Below are 15,812 nucleotides of genomic sequence, written 5' to 3'. Positions count from 1 at the left end.
AAACAGAAATTATACTGACAACTATATTTGTAAAGAGCTCTTGAGAGTGAGTTCACAGATGCAGTGAGTGAAGTTATCCACGCCGGGTCAGGGTGCTGGTGGTTGGTAGTGCGGATCTGTTGCAATTTGGATTTAACAGGTTTAATAGGAGAAAGAATTCTTCAGGAGTTCGGTCTATCAATCAGAGGGCAGGGATTTGCCTGGCGCTGAGAGAATTACGGGCTGATTATCCGCAGAGTGAGATGTGGTTGGAGGTTCCCAAATGACCATTTGCTCCCTCCGTCTCCCTCAGCATGGAGCAGCGGAAGTGGCTTCCGGGTGGAGCAGCCGAAATACATCGAGGCTGCAGTGAATGAATCCGTCACTCTCACCTGCACCTTTACGCACTCGGAAAACTCCTCACTCCGAGACATTGACATCAGATGGAGAGTTCGCAATTACCACAAGAGAGATATATTCAGATACCTGGATAACTTCACACTCAAAGATTTCAGAGGCCGGATCAGGTTCCTGGGTTCGCAACTTAGAGACAAGACGGGCTCCATCCGCTTACACCGGGTCGAAGAAAGGGACACCAACATGTACTTCTGCATTGTAGTGATCTCGGGGGTAGAGTTCACAGGTCCTGGGACCGTCCTGTCGGTTCAAGGTGAGAACCCCTTTCTCCGTCTACAGAGGCCGTGGAGTTTGATGCGTCTGGAGGTGTTGTCTGGGGTTGGGGTGTTGCAGGTGAGGGAACAATGAGTGGTAAATGGAGGAAGCTACGGGGTTTATGGAATTTATTTGTCTCCGTGCCGAATAAGGAATTAGACAGACAGACGAAGCAGATGAATCTGCGGAAGTCTCACGGACACACACAGGCACCAACACACACACCTAGCCATTCCTGACAGTCCGTGGTGAGAGGGGAGTCGGGGCGAGCATACTGTAATTATGTTGGATAATAGACCCCCGGGATTCCATTACTGAAGTGGATGTAACTCAGGCGGTCCGTGGGTTTATTTATCGATTAAGTGATACTTAGCTGTGAGATATAGACGGGGATCTAATCCAGGGGTTTGGTTTCTGGGCAAGAGAGCCCAGAGAGTTTGTAGTGAGTGGAATCTTATCTAGGGGTTTATTGAGTTTATACAGATTCCCGGACGTGAGTTAGACGCTATGTTCTTTGTAAACTATTTGTGAGTTTAATATAGAGAGTTACAACTAACCATGAGTTTGGTATGGAGCAGAATCTAATCTGGTGTTCAGATTGTTTATCTAACAATACACAGACACCCGGGAGCGAGTTGCAGACAGGACTGCAATCGCGGGTTCAGAGGGTTTATATTTAGAAATATATGCCCAGAGAGAGAGTTACAAGTTGGAAACTATTGTGGGATGTTCCGGATTATATACCGAATTATAAATTCACATCTATGGGTTACACGTTGTGATCTCATCCAAGGGTTTACATGATATTTGTTGAGAATGGTAGGTCTAGGGAATTGTGCTTGATGCTGACGTGTAATCTAGGGGCTCGGGGGTCGATGCCTGTTTTGCCTAATTCCCCATTGGTGGTCACAGGCTTCGAGAGTGGACGATTTGGTCTGGATTGGTCTAGTTTATTAATCAGAGCGTTGGGGCTTATCTGTTGCTGAGAGTATTATGGGATGGTATTCTGCTGAATGAAATGTGATAGGAGATTCCCGACTGATCTTTTGTTCCCTTTTCCCTCAGTACGGACTGGTGGCCGTGGGTTCCGGGTGAAGCAGATGGGGTACCTGGAGGCTGCAGAGAATGAGTCCGTTATTCTCCCCTGTTTCTTCACTTACCCGGACACTTTCACACCCCGATACATTCGTATCACTTGGATAGTTGGTGCCCATTTTGGTACAAAGATATTCAATTCTTCACAAAACAACGCATTTGGTGAATACCGAGGCCGGATCGAGTTCCTGGGCTCCCCGCTGCGAGACAAGACGGGCTCCATCCGCTTACATCGGCTGAAAGGAAATGACTCCAATTTCTATGTCTGCCGTGTGACAAGTTTCAATGCTCGTGATGAGCCGATTGTATGGCAAAGCATCTCAGGGACGTTTCTGTCAGTGAGAGGTGAGTCCTGAATCCTTACCCTGACCTCTGCTCTTGTCTGAAGGTTCTTTCAATTAATTCCTGTGTATCATCCCAGCTTCATGTTTTCACATTCTCATCCTGCAGGAGGTCAGTCCACTCAGTCCATCACATCCATACTGACCGATTGACCACCACCCGCATTAAGCTCACCTCCGGGGGTTCATCCCTCAAATGTCCCTGGATAGTTCAGGTATTGGTGTAGATAATTCCGAAAGGATGTCAGTGACTGCTCCACCCCTCTTCTCTGTCAGTGTGTTTCAAATACTCACCGCTCTCTGAGTGTGAAACTTGCTTCTCAGATCCCCTCCTAATCTCTTATCCATCACCTTGATATTTTATCAAATATTACCTTTAGTCTACCCTGTCATTATCCCCATAGGTATGTGTACCTCAATCATGTTCCAGCACAACCATGTCCATTCCAGAGAACATAAACCTAGTCCCTCCTCATTACTGAAGCACTTTGTCCCAGATAATATCCTGTGGATATTCTTCAAACTTTCTGTAGTGACAATACTCCCTCCCCTCTCTTCATCAGTATCACATCTCCTGGCTTCATTAATGTTCAGAATGTCTTTTAGCTCAAAATTCTCCAGAATAAATACCCTTGGTGATATCCCACAGATAGTATCCTGTGGACATTCTTCACAGTCTCTGTCATGAGATCACCCCTCCCCTCTCTTCCTCAGTATTCCATGTCCTGGTCTCATTTATGTCCCCAATGTCTTTTAACTCAACCTTCTCCAGAATAAATACCCTCGGTGATATCTCAGCCCATTTCACCATTACAATGAGTTTTAGTATTGACAAGTTTACCCTCCACACTGTCCACAATGTCATTGATTTTTGCATTGTGGAACATAGAACAGTACAACACAGGACAGGCCCTTCAATTCATACGTTTTGTCGACATTTTGTCCCACTCTAAGATTAATTTAACCAGCCCTCCTACATAGTTCTCCATTTTCTATCATCCTTTTCCCTGTCTATGAGGTTTTTTTTAAATGCCTCTAACATATGTTCTTCTGCCACCACCAGTGGCAGGGTATTTCATGCACCCACACTATCTGTGTAAATAGAAACATACCTCTAAAATTCCCCCGATACTTCCCTCCAATCACTTTATATGTACACCGCCTCCTATACAGCATTTCACCCCTGGGAATGTCACTGTCTACCCACTGAATACATATCTCTTATCATCTTGTGTCCCTCTATCAAGTCACCTCTCATCCTGCATTGCTCCAAAGAGAAAAGCATGAGCTCGCTCAACCTACCTTCATTGGAAAGTCTCTCTGGCACAGGTACCATCCCACTAAATCTCCTCTGTGGCCTTTCTGATGTCTCCACAGTATTCCATTACTGAAGTAACCAGAGCTGAATGTGCCTTCTTAACAACCCTTATGATCTGCACAGCACCTTCAAGGAATCTAGGCTTATCTGTTAACTTACTGATCAGTAACCAAGGTCCATGATGAAAGATCCACCCAACTGCTTAATATCATTTTCGGGCAGCTACCACTGGGGAGAGATTTAGAGGACTGAAGTCCCACACCACCAGCTTCAAGAATAGCTGCATCCCTTCAGACACCTGGTTCTTCAGGCAATTGACACAAAACTAATCACTACTATAATAGACCAACTCTATGTCAATTTGGACTATAATGGACCTTGAATTTTGTTCTTCTGGTCACGTTCTTCCTTGTAAAATTCAATCTGTCTCTTTCCAAGCCTTGGGATGCTCCCTAAGATTTGACACACTGTTTTCATCACAGTCTTTAAGTCCACCTGTCCTCAAGGTGTGGAACACCCTCTTACTTGGGACATTGTTTTCGTGCTGAATCACAATCGCAACTCACCAGAGTCAGAGACACCTCAGGATTTTTCAGAACCCTCCTCCAGTGTCCCTGACTCTCCCCTCTCCTGTATCATTGGGACACAATCTCCAACCTAGACCCCATGTATTACCCCACAACCGGTTGTTCTCTCTGCCCTCTCCTCCTGTGTCTCAGTCACTGCTTTGGATCACAACTCACAGGAGGTTTATTGAACCCCACAGCAACTCAGAAGATGCAGATCCTGAGCCACGGCTCCATCCTGATGATCCGTTCAGCGCTGGTTCTGGGACTGCTGGCAGTGGTGTGGACCGTGGGCATTTACCTGATCAAGGGGAACCCAGTTACAGGTAACCTGCATTCTCTGTCCTTGCAGATCCCTGTCTGATTAAATGAATTGTGTCAGCCTCCCGTTAGACTTGGTGTACCGTTTATGTACTGTTGACAGTCGAGCCAAACTGGGGCTCTGAATGATGGTTCCAGACTTTGTAACACCCTATCCTCCTTCACTGAAAACTCCATGATGGTGATTATCAGCATGCCAAGCCTGTCCATCCCCCTCATGTCCCCTTCGGAAAATAGGAGCAGATATTAGGCTACTTGGCCCTTCAAATATGCCCCAGTTTTTAATGGAACTTCGGTAGATGTATGCCAGGCCTCATCTCACTTTCCCTGACTTTTACGAGGAGCCTCAATATCAAAGTGTTGGAAAGTCTATCCTCTTGCGATCCGAAATTCTCCAGATGATTTTGCCAAGAATTCCAGAGATGCACCAATTTTTGCAACAGTTTTAAATAACCACCTCCTCCCATAGACATGAAGAGAATGGAGAGATATCTTCATGTATCGAGGTTAGTTAAGTGCGCCATGACTAGTTTTATTAGATCAGTACAACTTCATGGGCCAAAGGGCCTTTTCCTGTGATCTCCGGCTCTTTACACAGTAGCCACTCTATTCAGTGCAAGAGTGGAGCCCAGTGTTGTCTTGAAGTTCAATTTCAACATTAATAATCACACATCCACATAGGTGCATACAATTAAACAAATCAGCATTTGAAACAGCTCATCCTACCCATCCACTTGAAGGTTAGATGTGTTGTGCATTCAGAGATGCTCTTCTGCACTCCACTGTTGGAACGTGTCAGCATTTGAATCATCGTCACCTTGAACCAGACTGGTCGTTCTCCTCTCATCTCTCACATTAACCAGGCGCTTTCATCCACATAACTTCTGCTCACTGTTTTTTTGTATTATTCACAGCATTCTCTGTAAAGCCTAGAGACTGTTGTGCACCCCTAGGTCTGTTTGCACCTCTTTTGTTGGAATTTTCTCTCCACACTATTGATTCTTTTACCAAAATGCATTTGCGTACATTTCCCAACATTGTACCGGGGGTATTTTTATCGGCCACTTTTTTGCTCATTGTTGCAATTTGTCTATGTCCTGCTGTAATTAAATTGCTTCCTCAGCACTACCCATCTCTGCACCCATCTTTGTATCATTTCCCATTTTTTTTCATTTTAATATCTTTTTATTAATTATCATTGAAGATTAGCAAAAATACATTAAATCAATATGTCATTATATACAATGGCATTCACTCCCGCTGTCTGACACACATGGAGCAGTCCAGAGTACCCGTTTAGTTCATCTGCCATTTCTTTGTCCCCCGTTACCACCTCACCAGCATCATTTTCTAGTGGTCGAATATCAACTTTAACCTCCCTTTTATTCTTTATATAACTGAAAAAAGCTTTTGGTATCCTGCTTTGTATCATTGGATACTCCACCCTCATATTTCATCTTTTCCCTTCTTATAGTTTTGACTTTTGTTGGACTTTATAAGCTTCCCAATCATCCAACTTACCACACATTGTTGCTAGCGGATGCAGTATGTACTTTCCTTGGGTTTTATGCAGTTCTTAAGTTTCCTTGTCAGCCAAGGTGCCTACCCCTGCCATCTGTGAATGTCTGTGGGACAAATCTATTCTGCGCCTTCTGAAATAATCCCAGAAACCGCGCCAATCATCTCCACTCTGCTGTCAGCCCCACTAGTATCCTGCCCCAATCCACCTGGGCAATGAATTCTCTTTATTCTATTGTGATACTGATGCATGTGTTATGCTTTTCCCACTGAAATTGAGTTCAATCATATTATGATCACTGCCTCCTTAAGGTTCCTTTACGTTAAGCTGCTGAATAAGATCAGCGTTAATATGCAGCTCCCAATCTAAGACAGCCTTTCCCCGAGTAAGCTCAAGCAGAAGCTGCTCTAAAAAGCACTGCGTAACATTCAGCACATCCCCTCTCTTGTGATACAAACACCATTTTAATTTGCCCAACCACTTACATATTAATGTCCCCCGTTACAATTATATCATTACCCTTAATACAAGTCTTTTACCACTCCCTTTGCAATCTCAACCCCACATCCTGGCTTCTATTTGGAGGCCTATATATGATTGCCAGAATGGTTTTTATACCCTTGCAATTACTTAACTCCACCCACAAGGATTCAACATTCTCTGACCTTATGTCATCTCTTTCTAAGTATGTAATTCCATCTGTTTCCAACAGAGCCACACCACTGCCTATGCCTTCCTGCCTTTCTATGCCTTTATGCCTTTGGATATAAAGTACATCCCTTGATGTTAAGCTCCCAACTATGGCTTTCTTTCAGCCACGACTTAGTTATGCCCACAGTGTCATACTGACTATTCTCTAATTGTGCCACGAGTTCCTGCACTTTATTCTGAATGCAATGAGCATTTAAATACAACAGCTTCAGTCTTGCATTAGTTGTTCTTTTGAACTTTGCCACTGTGGTGCAACTTAACTCCTCGCTCTGTCTGTACTTGCACTCAATCAATGGCTTGTCCATCCTTACACCCATCATCTACTTGTAAACCTGCTGGTTCAATCTCAGCTCTATTATCCTGGTTGCCATCACCCTGTGTAAGCCGCTCTCAACAGTTCTTGACAATCTGCTGCAAGAATAAAGGTTCATGCAAAGGTTCATGTAAAAGGTACATGCAAAGTCAGAAACAGAAGGGTCGTGTGTGGTGGTAATAATCTTCTGAGCTATGTCTATTTCAATGCGAGGTGAAGTGTGGGGAACGCTGACGAGCTGAGGGCATGAATTGACACGTGAAATTATGACATTGTAGCCATTAGTGAAACTTGGCTACAGGAGGGGCAAGACTGGCAGCTTAATATTCTAGGGTTCCAATGTTTCAGACATGATAGAGGCAGAGGGATGAAAGGTGGGGGGTGGTTTTGCTAGTCAGGGAAAGCGTTACAGCAGTGCTCAGGCAGGACAGGTTAGAGAGAGTGTCTACTGAGGCCTTATGAGTAGAGCTATGAAACAGGAAAGGTACGACCACATTAATGAGGTTGTATTATAGAGCACCCAATAGTCAGTGAGAATTGGAGGAGCAAATCTGCAGAGAGACAGCAGACAACTGCAGGAAACAAAGTTGTGATAGTAGGGGAGTTTAATTTCAACATATTGATTGGGACTCATATTATTAAAGGTCTAGATGTGATAGAGTTTGCAAAATGAGTTTAAGAAAGTTTTCTAAATCAATATATAGAGGTTCCGACTACAGAGGATGCAATATTAGATCTCCTATTAGGAAACGAGTTAGGACAGGTGACAGAAGTGTATGTAGGGGAACAATTTGCTTCCAGTGATCATAGCAACATTAGTTTCAAATTGATCATGGATAAAGATAGATCTGGTCCTTAGGTTGAGGTTCTAAACTGGAAAAGGGCCGCATTTGAAGAAATGAGAAGGGATCTAAAAAGCATGGATTGGGACGGATTGTTCTCTGGCGAGGATGTTGTTGGTAAATTCGAGGCTTTCAAAGGAGAAATTTTAAGAGTGCAGAGTTGGTATGTTCCTGTCAGGATTAAAGGCAAAGTGCAAAAGTGAATAAGAATAAGGAACCTTGGTTCTCTAAGGGTATTGGAACTCTGATTAAGAAGAAGAGAGAGATGTATGATGTGTATAGGAAACAAGGAGCAACTAAGGTACTTGACGAGTATAAAAAGTGCAAAAAATACTTAAGGAAGAAAACAGGAGGGCTTAAAGAAGACATGAGGTAGTTTTGGCAGTCAAGGTGAAGGATAATCCAAAGATCTTCTACAGGTATATTAAGAGCAAAAAGGATAGTAAGGGATAGTGGTAGTGGAGGATTGTTTCTCTGAGTGAAGATCTGTGACTAGTGGTGTGCCACAGGGATCAGTGCTGGGTCCATTGTTATTTGTCATCTATATCAATGATCTGGATGATAATGTAGTAAATTAGATCAGCAAATTTGCTGATGATACAAAGATTGGAGGTGTAGTGAACAGTGAGGAAGGTTTTCAAAGTTTGCAGAGGGATTTGGACCAGCTGGAAAAATGGGCTGAAAAATGACAGATGGAGTTTAATACATACAAGTGTGAGGTATTGCATTTGGAAGGAAAAATCAAGGTAGAACATACAACGTAAATGGTAGGGCACTGAGGAATGCAGTAGAACAGAGGGATCAGGGAACAGACACAAAATTCCCTAAAAGTGGTGTCACAAATAGGGGGTAGTAAAGAGAGCTTTTGGTACATTGGCCTTTATAACTCAAAGTATTGAGTATAACAGTTGGAATATTATGGTGAGGTTGTATAAGACATTGGTGAGACCGAATTTGGAATATTGTGTGCAGTTTTGGTCACCGAATTACAGGAAGGATATTGATATGGTTGAAAGAGTGTAGAGGTGGTTTACAAAGATGTTGCCGGGACTTGAGAAACTGAGTGACAAAGAAATGTTGAATAGGTTAGGACTTTATTCCCTGGAGCGTGGAAAAATGATGGGAGATTTGACAGGGGTGTATAAAATTATGATGGGTATAGATAGAGTGAATGCAAGCAGGCTTTTCCCACTAAGGCTAGAGGAGAAAAAAAAAATCAGAGGACATGGGTTAAGGGTGAAGGGGGGAAAGTTTAAAGGGAACATTAGGGGGGCTTCTTCACACAGAGGGTGTTGGGAGTGTGGAATGAGCTGCCAGGTGAAGTGGTAAATGCGGGCTCACTTTTAAAATTTAAGAGAAACTTGGACAGGTACATGGATGAGAGGTGTATGGAGGGATATGGTCCAGGTGCAAGTCAGTGGGACAAGGCAGAAAAATGTTTCGGCACAGCCAAGAAGGGCCAAAAGGCCTGTTTCTGTGCTATAATGTTCTGTGGTTCTACGGTTCTATGGTTCTATGGTGCCATTTGTCCACCTTTGATTCAAGTTCAACACGTCCCTTTTGTACAGGTTGTACCTGCACCAGAAGAGGTCCCAATTATCCATAAATCTAAACCCCTGCTCTCTGCTCAAATTCTTCAGTCATGTATTTGTCTTCTACTTCATTCTATTCCTATCCTCACTGTGGCTTGGCACAGGCAGCAATCCAGAGATTACTACCCTTGAGGTCCTGCTTACCAGCTTCCTTCTGACCTCCCTAAATTCTTTTTTCAGGACCACTTCCCTTTTTCTTCTTATGTTCCAATCTTCCAATGTTCTTATCTTCCAATATGTATCACGACTTCTGGCTGCTCAGGCCACCCTCCACCTTCTTAAGTTATGGTGGGCACGCGCAGAAACATCTCAGACACTGGCACCTGGGAGGCAAATTACTATCTGTGTTTCCTTTTTGCGTCCACAGAATCAACTATCTGTCCTCCTGACTATAGAGCCCCTTATCAATGACGCCATCCTCTTCAGTTCCCTACCCTTCTGAGTCACAGGACCCGACTCAGTGCCAGAGGCTCTGCCATGGTAGTTTCCCCAGGTAGGTCGTTCCCTCCCTCCCCCAACAGTATTCAACTGGGGTACTCAAAATGGTGACTACATCCCTGTAGCTTCTGTCTATCACTACTTCACTTTTCCCAACAAGCCAAAGGTCATTGAGATGTAATTACAGCTCCCTAACACTGTCTCCAAGGAGCTGCATCTTGAGGTGGCAAACGAGAGACAGGGTGTCTCCTGGAAATCCCACATCTGATACTCAGGACAGCACACTGGCTCTGTAGATATGCCTCCTCTCTAGAATTAAATAAGGAATAGGTTATGAACTTACTTAGATTCCATCTGTTCTTGCCGAAGTCCTGTTTGGATCAATGCCTTCAACTCTGACTCAGACTGCTCCCACGATGACTGCTTGGCTAGGTGGTACTTCTCCTTTATAGAGACTGGGTTTCCCGTCGAAAATCTTTGTCGGACCCGTGCAGGAACGCTCCTGTCACATCTGCACAGTCTCCAATCAACAACTCCGATCTGAGTTCCCTGGAGTGCTGCTCAGCGCCATATTCTCAGCGCCACAGTGATGGGTATAGATCATTGCTCCCCAAGTCCATCTGTTCGTCACCAATCAGTGTGTACACCATCAGTCTGTGTACAGTATTGTGCCTGAGACCTTTGCACAGTACTTTAGTAGTTTTATGCATTATACTCTGCTGTGCCAAAAAAAATCAACATTGATGATATAAGTGAGTAATAGACAATAATAGACAATAGACAATAGGTGCAGAAGTAGACCATTCGGCCCTTCGGGCCTGCATCGCCATTTTGAGATCATGGCTGATCATCTACTATCAATACCCGGTTCCTGCGTTGTCCCCATATCCCTTGATTCCCCTATCCATAAGATAACTATCTAGCTATAAGATATCTATCTATCTAATGTAATGATAAGCCTGATTCTACTCTGCGTTTCTAATGTGGACCAAGAGTCAGAAGGGGGCAGGGAGAGGGGAATTATTGTTGGGAAAAGTGGAAGGCCAAAGGAAAGAGCAAGGAGCAGCAGTGAGACATTCCATAATGATCAATAAAGCAATTGTCTGGAATCAGACTGGTCCTTTCCCGGTGTCTCATGGCTGGGTGTGTCTGCAACAGTGCTACCCAGGCACTCCTTCTCTGCCACTTCTTATGTCCTTCCTACAATGCTCCACTCTCAATATTCCATACATCCTTTGCTGCCAGTAGATTTACAAACTCCCACTCTGCTCTATTTTGACAAACACAGTACTATGCAAAATTCTTAGGCACCCTAGCTACAGTACATGTATGAGCCTAAGAATTTTGCACAGTACTGTTCGGCTGTCACCTGCTTGGATAAGCAGATGTCCTGACTACCAGTCGCAACATCTCTGCCAGTTGAGTTTACACTCAAAAATCCGTCTGCCTGTTTCCAGATGCCTACACACGGAGAGTGAAAAAGGAGACAGTCCAGGAGAACCAGCTCTGAGAATGAATTCTCCCAGACAGTTTCCAGACAGACAGTGTATCCTTGGTCTGGGCACTAATTGATACGGGAGATCACTCATCAATGCAAAGTGAGATCACATCACAGTGACAGAGATTGAAGCAGCTGGAATGGAGGCCAATCTTAGCATCCTAGTGATACTACCTCTTCCAAGAATGTATGGATTATGTGCAACGTCTCAGTGTTATCTGTGTTAGAATAACCCAAAAACCAAATCCAAATATGCGGGATATTTTCATAGCTTGGGTGACCATTACTGTTTAATGATGTTGGCATCAATTTTGAAGTATTTCCTCTTTAGTTTGTGGTTGAATATATTCATAGTGCAATTCCATAAACACAGGGCATTTTAATGTCGCGGGAAATCCAGAAGAACATGCATACACTGTTGGAGGAGCCCTGCCGGTCAAGCAGCATCAATCAAAATGAATGTACAGTTGGAATTTCAGCCTGAAAACCTTCTTCTACACTGGGGAGGAAGGGGATGACGCCAGAATAAAAAAGGAGGGATTCTTCATTTTGTAGCATGTGGAGTAGGTCACACTCCTAGGGCTCTCTCTCTTTTAATATATTTTATATCCCACTAACAGATCCCTTTTAGTTTTGATGATTTACTACTTCTACTGAAGGATTTATTATTTCTACTGAAGGATTTACGACTTAATTACAATGGCCGAAAAAAGTCGTTCTGGTATTGAACTGAGAAGCGGCAAGACTTTTCCTGAAATGGAGCAAATGGAACAAACCAATAAAACAGAGGAATCTGTTACACTATCGGGAATATTTTCTTCAATACAAGACATGAAATCGGAATTTGGATCGCTTAATATTAAAATTGATAAGCTGGCCGGTTCAAACGGGAAGCTCGAAAAAGCTATTTCTAAGATTCAAGACTCTTTGAAAAACTTGGACTCTCAACTTCAAACACTTCAGCAGACTACAACCCGAATCGAGACTGAGCATGATCTATTCAAGCAAACTATTAAAGATCAAGGAATGAAGATATCTTCGATGGAAAAGAAAATCAATGAAATTACCTCGGAACTATCTAAAAGAAAGAAAATAATGGTTGTTTTAGATAGTAGAGGGCGTCGGATGAATCTGCGTATTCTGGGATTGCCTGAAAATATTGAAGCTGGCGATCTATTAAAATTCTTTTCAGATATGCTGTACTCACTTTTCAATAAGACCCTCGAAGCTAGCCCCTTAATTGACAGAGCTCACAGAATTCCATTTTCTCGGCATTCAGCTTAATTACGTCCTCGAGCAGTTGTACTTCCTTTGCATTATTATACGACTAAAGAAGCTATACTTCGAGAAGCCAGAAAGAAACGGAAATTATTATTTAATTCAACACAGATTCATATAGTCGAAGACTATCCTCACGAGATCATTGCCGAAAGAAAGAAATATCGAGAAGTTATGAGTGAAATGTATAAATTAGATTAAAATCCCTCCCTTCGCTTTCCAGCAAAGCTGATAATTTTTCCTGAAAAATCTCAATCATTGAGAATCTACTCTCCTCAGGAGGGATGAGAGTATATTAAAAACTTTAAAGTTAAGCCTACTGAATAAAATATTAAAGTTATTCTGATTACTCAATAGGCAATTTTGAAGTATCTGCTGTATGAGTTGTTTATGGAGCTTTTGCGTTAAGTACATTCTATACCTTTTCATTCTTTGGTATGGGACGGGGCTGATTTAATTTTTTTTAACCTTATTAATAATTAGTACATATATTACTGCCTTGTAGGGAACCTTTATAGTATTGTACTTTTAATAGTCCGTGTAGGACCTGTTGTTTTATTAATCTTTTTATTTATTTTATTTGTTTCAATACTTATAGTTTTAGGTCTGTTATATATACTCATTTACTTTTCTTTTTTGAGAGAAAGAATATTGTTTGTAACATTATTTGCTCGGATTTATTCCTTTTTTTGAATATGTGTTTAAGCTACTTTAGCTGATTCTAAGACGGCCGTTGTTGATTATGTTTTTATTAATGTTAGACATAACATTATAGTAGTTGAATTCTGTTTGTACCTTTTATTATGGCTATTTTCCGTGGGATTTTTGCTTTTTTTTATTATACGGAGCGGCAAGATGGAGAACGGGGTCAAAGGTTATTAGTTAGCATGGGACCAGCCTATTGGTTCCTTAATTTCTATCTATTGTGTGGGGAGAGGGGGGAGGGGTCTATTAGAGTAGGTTTTTTTTCTTGATTGTGCAGTTCTTTTGATGGATTTCTCTTTCGTAAATGCGTCACTCCTTCTGGTTGTACCCGCGCCTTTTGGTTTGATCCGTACTTGCGTTTCTATATTTCTTAGTCCCAAAATCCCTTTTTTATATTTTAATACTACTACTGATTCTGTTGGAAGATATTTAATTGTTACTGGTTTATTATGAGAGCAAAAGGTAGCTCTGGTGTGTGTATACGCACCTAATGTAGATAATTCTGATTTTTTTTAAGAAACTTTTTTCAGAGTTACCTAATCTCAATGAATATAAGCTGATCATGGGTGGTGACTTTACTTGTTGCTTAAATCCGGCGATTGACAGGTCATCAACCAATCCGTCGCTTCCTAATAAAGCGGCAGCTTGCATTAACTCTTTTTTATTAGAATATGGCCTTGTCGATATTTGGAGATATAAACACCCCAATGATAAAGATTTCTTTTTTTTCTCACACGCCCATCACAAATATTCTCGAATTGATTTTTTTTTAGATACACGTCTGTTAAATTCCGTCGTTGAATGTGCGTATGACATCATTGCGCTCTCAGATCACGCGCCTTTAAAGATTTCGGATAGATTTTTGAAAATCTCACAGTGGAGATTGAACCCCGTATTGTTACAGGATCCAGCTGTTGTTAATTTTATTAAGGAGCAAATTTCTATATTTTTTGAATTTAATACAACTGAAGGAATGTCAAATCTGGTTATATGGGACACCTTGAAATCTTTTCTTAGGGGACAGAATCTCATATTCAGCAGCCTTGAGAAAGAAAACAAAAGCGGAATTGTCAGTGCTTAATAATAAAATTGAACAGATAGATAAAGCGTATTCAGTTAAACCTACTGAAGACCTATATAAAGAAAGGGACGAACTCCATTACAGTATGATTTGCTTCTGACCTTTCCCATTGAACAGCAAATTTTTAAATCTAAAAGTTTATTTTTTATACATGGGGGAAAATCTGCTAAATTTTTAGCGGGTCAGTTAAAGGCTGGGATGGTCAAAAGACAGATTTTAAAAATTCGCCCACCAGATAGAACAGAAACTTTAGATCCTCATGAAATTAATAAGATATTTATGGACTTTTATTCTAATCTTTATAAATCTGAATTCTCTGATAGTACTATTACTATGAATAGATTTTTGCAAAGGTTAAACATGCCTCAAATTTCGATTCAAGATGTTGCTATGTTAGATGCACCTTTTAAACGAGGAGATAGCCAAGGCTATATCCTCTATGCAATTAGGTAAAGCTCCGGGACCTGATGGTTATACGGTAGAATTTTACAAGACTTTTCATGAAATGCTTCTACCACATCTTCATCAAACGTTTACCGATTCTACATTCTCTGAGAACCTTCCTAAAACTTTTCATGAAGCACTAATTTCATTGGTTCCAAAAAAAAAAAAAGGAAAAGACACACTGGAATGTGTATCCTATAGACCAGGGGTGTCAAACTCATTTTAGGTCACGGGTCGGATTGAGCAAAATGCAGCTTCATGCGGGCCGGATCAGTCGGACGCGTGCGAACGCAGCTTTCGTTGCCTCCGTTTTTTCAGCCTGCTCTCATGTGTCTCAATCTCTGCTATAACTACAAAGTATTTCACTTTACAAATTCCGTTTCTTATGAAGACTGCCGAGCAAGACTGCCGAATAAACACTAAAAACCCTGAAAACCTGGTACCTGAATAAACTCAGCATTAGCCATATCATACGCCATAGGCGCTTCGGTTACTGGGGCCAGCTTTAATAGTAATTAGATATTATCTCGCGGGCCAAAGATAATTCCACCGCGGGCCGGATTTGGCCCGCGAGCCTTGAGTTTGACATATATGCTATAGACCTATTTTTTTTATTGAATGTAGATTTTAAAATCCTCTCTAAGATTCTAGCAAATAAGCTTGAGATTATCTTGCCTAATGTTATCTCAAACGATCAAACAGGATTTATTAAAAATAGATACTCACATTTTAATATTGGAAGATTGTTAAATATCATTTATCCCCCCGAGCCAAAGAATCGGAATGTATTGTATCTTTGGATGCAGAGAAAGCCTTTGATAGGGTGGAGTGGCCTTATCTATTCCAGGTTTTGAAGAGGTTCAATTTTGGTCCAGGATTTATTTCCTGGATTAAATTGATTTATCATGCCCCAGTAGCTGCGGTTCTAACTAATAATCACAAGTCTCCTTACTTTAGATTATATAGAGGTACCCGTCAGGGTTATCCCCTCAGTCCTTTATTATTTAATTTGGCTTTAGAACCACTTGCTATTGCTCTTAGGGATTCTAATTCTGTGCAGGGTATTAGGAGAGGGGATAAATTACATAAGGTTTCATTA

The 15,812-nt window shown here is 41.8% G+C and overlaps 1 protein-coding gene across 1 annotated transcript; it reads left to right on the top strand.

Annotated features, from left to right (window-relative positions):
* The first annotated feature begins 508 nt into the window (after positions 1-508).
* Positions 509-11,494, top strand: LOC140728740 (paired immunoglobulin-like type 2 receptor alpha). Its single transcript, XM_073047690.1, has 4 exons — positions 509-649; positions 1,717-2,091; positions 4,172-4,297; positions 11,165-11,494. The coding sequence occupies exons 1-4, from the start codon at positions 580-582 to the stop codon at positions 11,215-11,217; spliced, it is 624 nt and encodes a 207-aa protein (XP_072903791.1). The 5' UTR covers positions 509-579; the 3' UTR covers positions 11,218-11,494.
* The last annotated feature ends 4,318 nt before the right edge of the window (positions 11,495-15,812 follow it).

This window comes from Hemitrygon akajei, chromosome 6 (genome assembly GCF_048418815.1).
Source record: "Hemitrygon akajei chromosome 6, sHemAka1.3, whole genome shotgun sequence".
NCBI classification, from domain to species: domain Eukaryota; kingdom Metazoa; phylum Chordata; class Chondrichthyes; order Myliobatiformes; family Dasyatidae; genus Hemitrygon; species Hemitrygon akajei.
This window is presented reverse-complemented; position numbering and strand designations above follow the sequence as displayed.

Coding starts and splice junctions, on each gene's coding strand:
- LOC140728740 (XM_073047690.1), top strand. CDS start 580: ATGTACTTCTGCATTGTAGTGATCTCGGGGGTAGAGTTCACAGGTCCT. Junction 650..1,716: donor GACCGTCCTGTCGGTTCAAG/GTGAGAACCCCT, acceptor CTTTTCCCTCAG/TACGGACTGGTGGCCGTGGG. Junction 4,298..11,164: donor CAAGGGGAACCCAGTTACAG/GTAACCTGCATT, acceptor GCCTGTTTCCAG/ATGCCTACACACGGAGAGTG.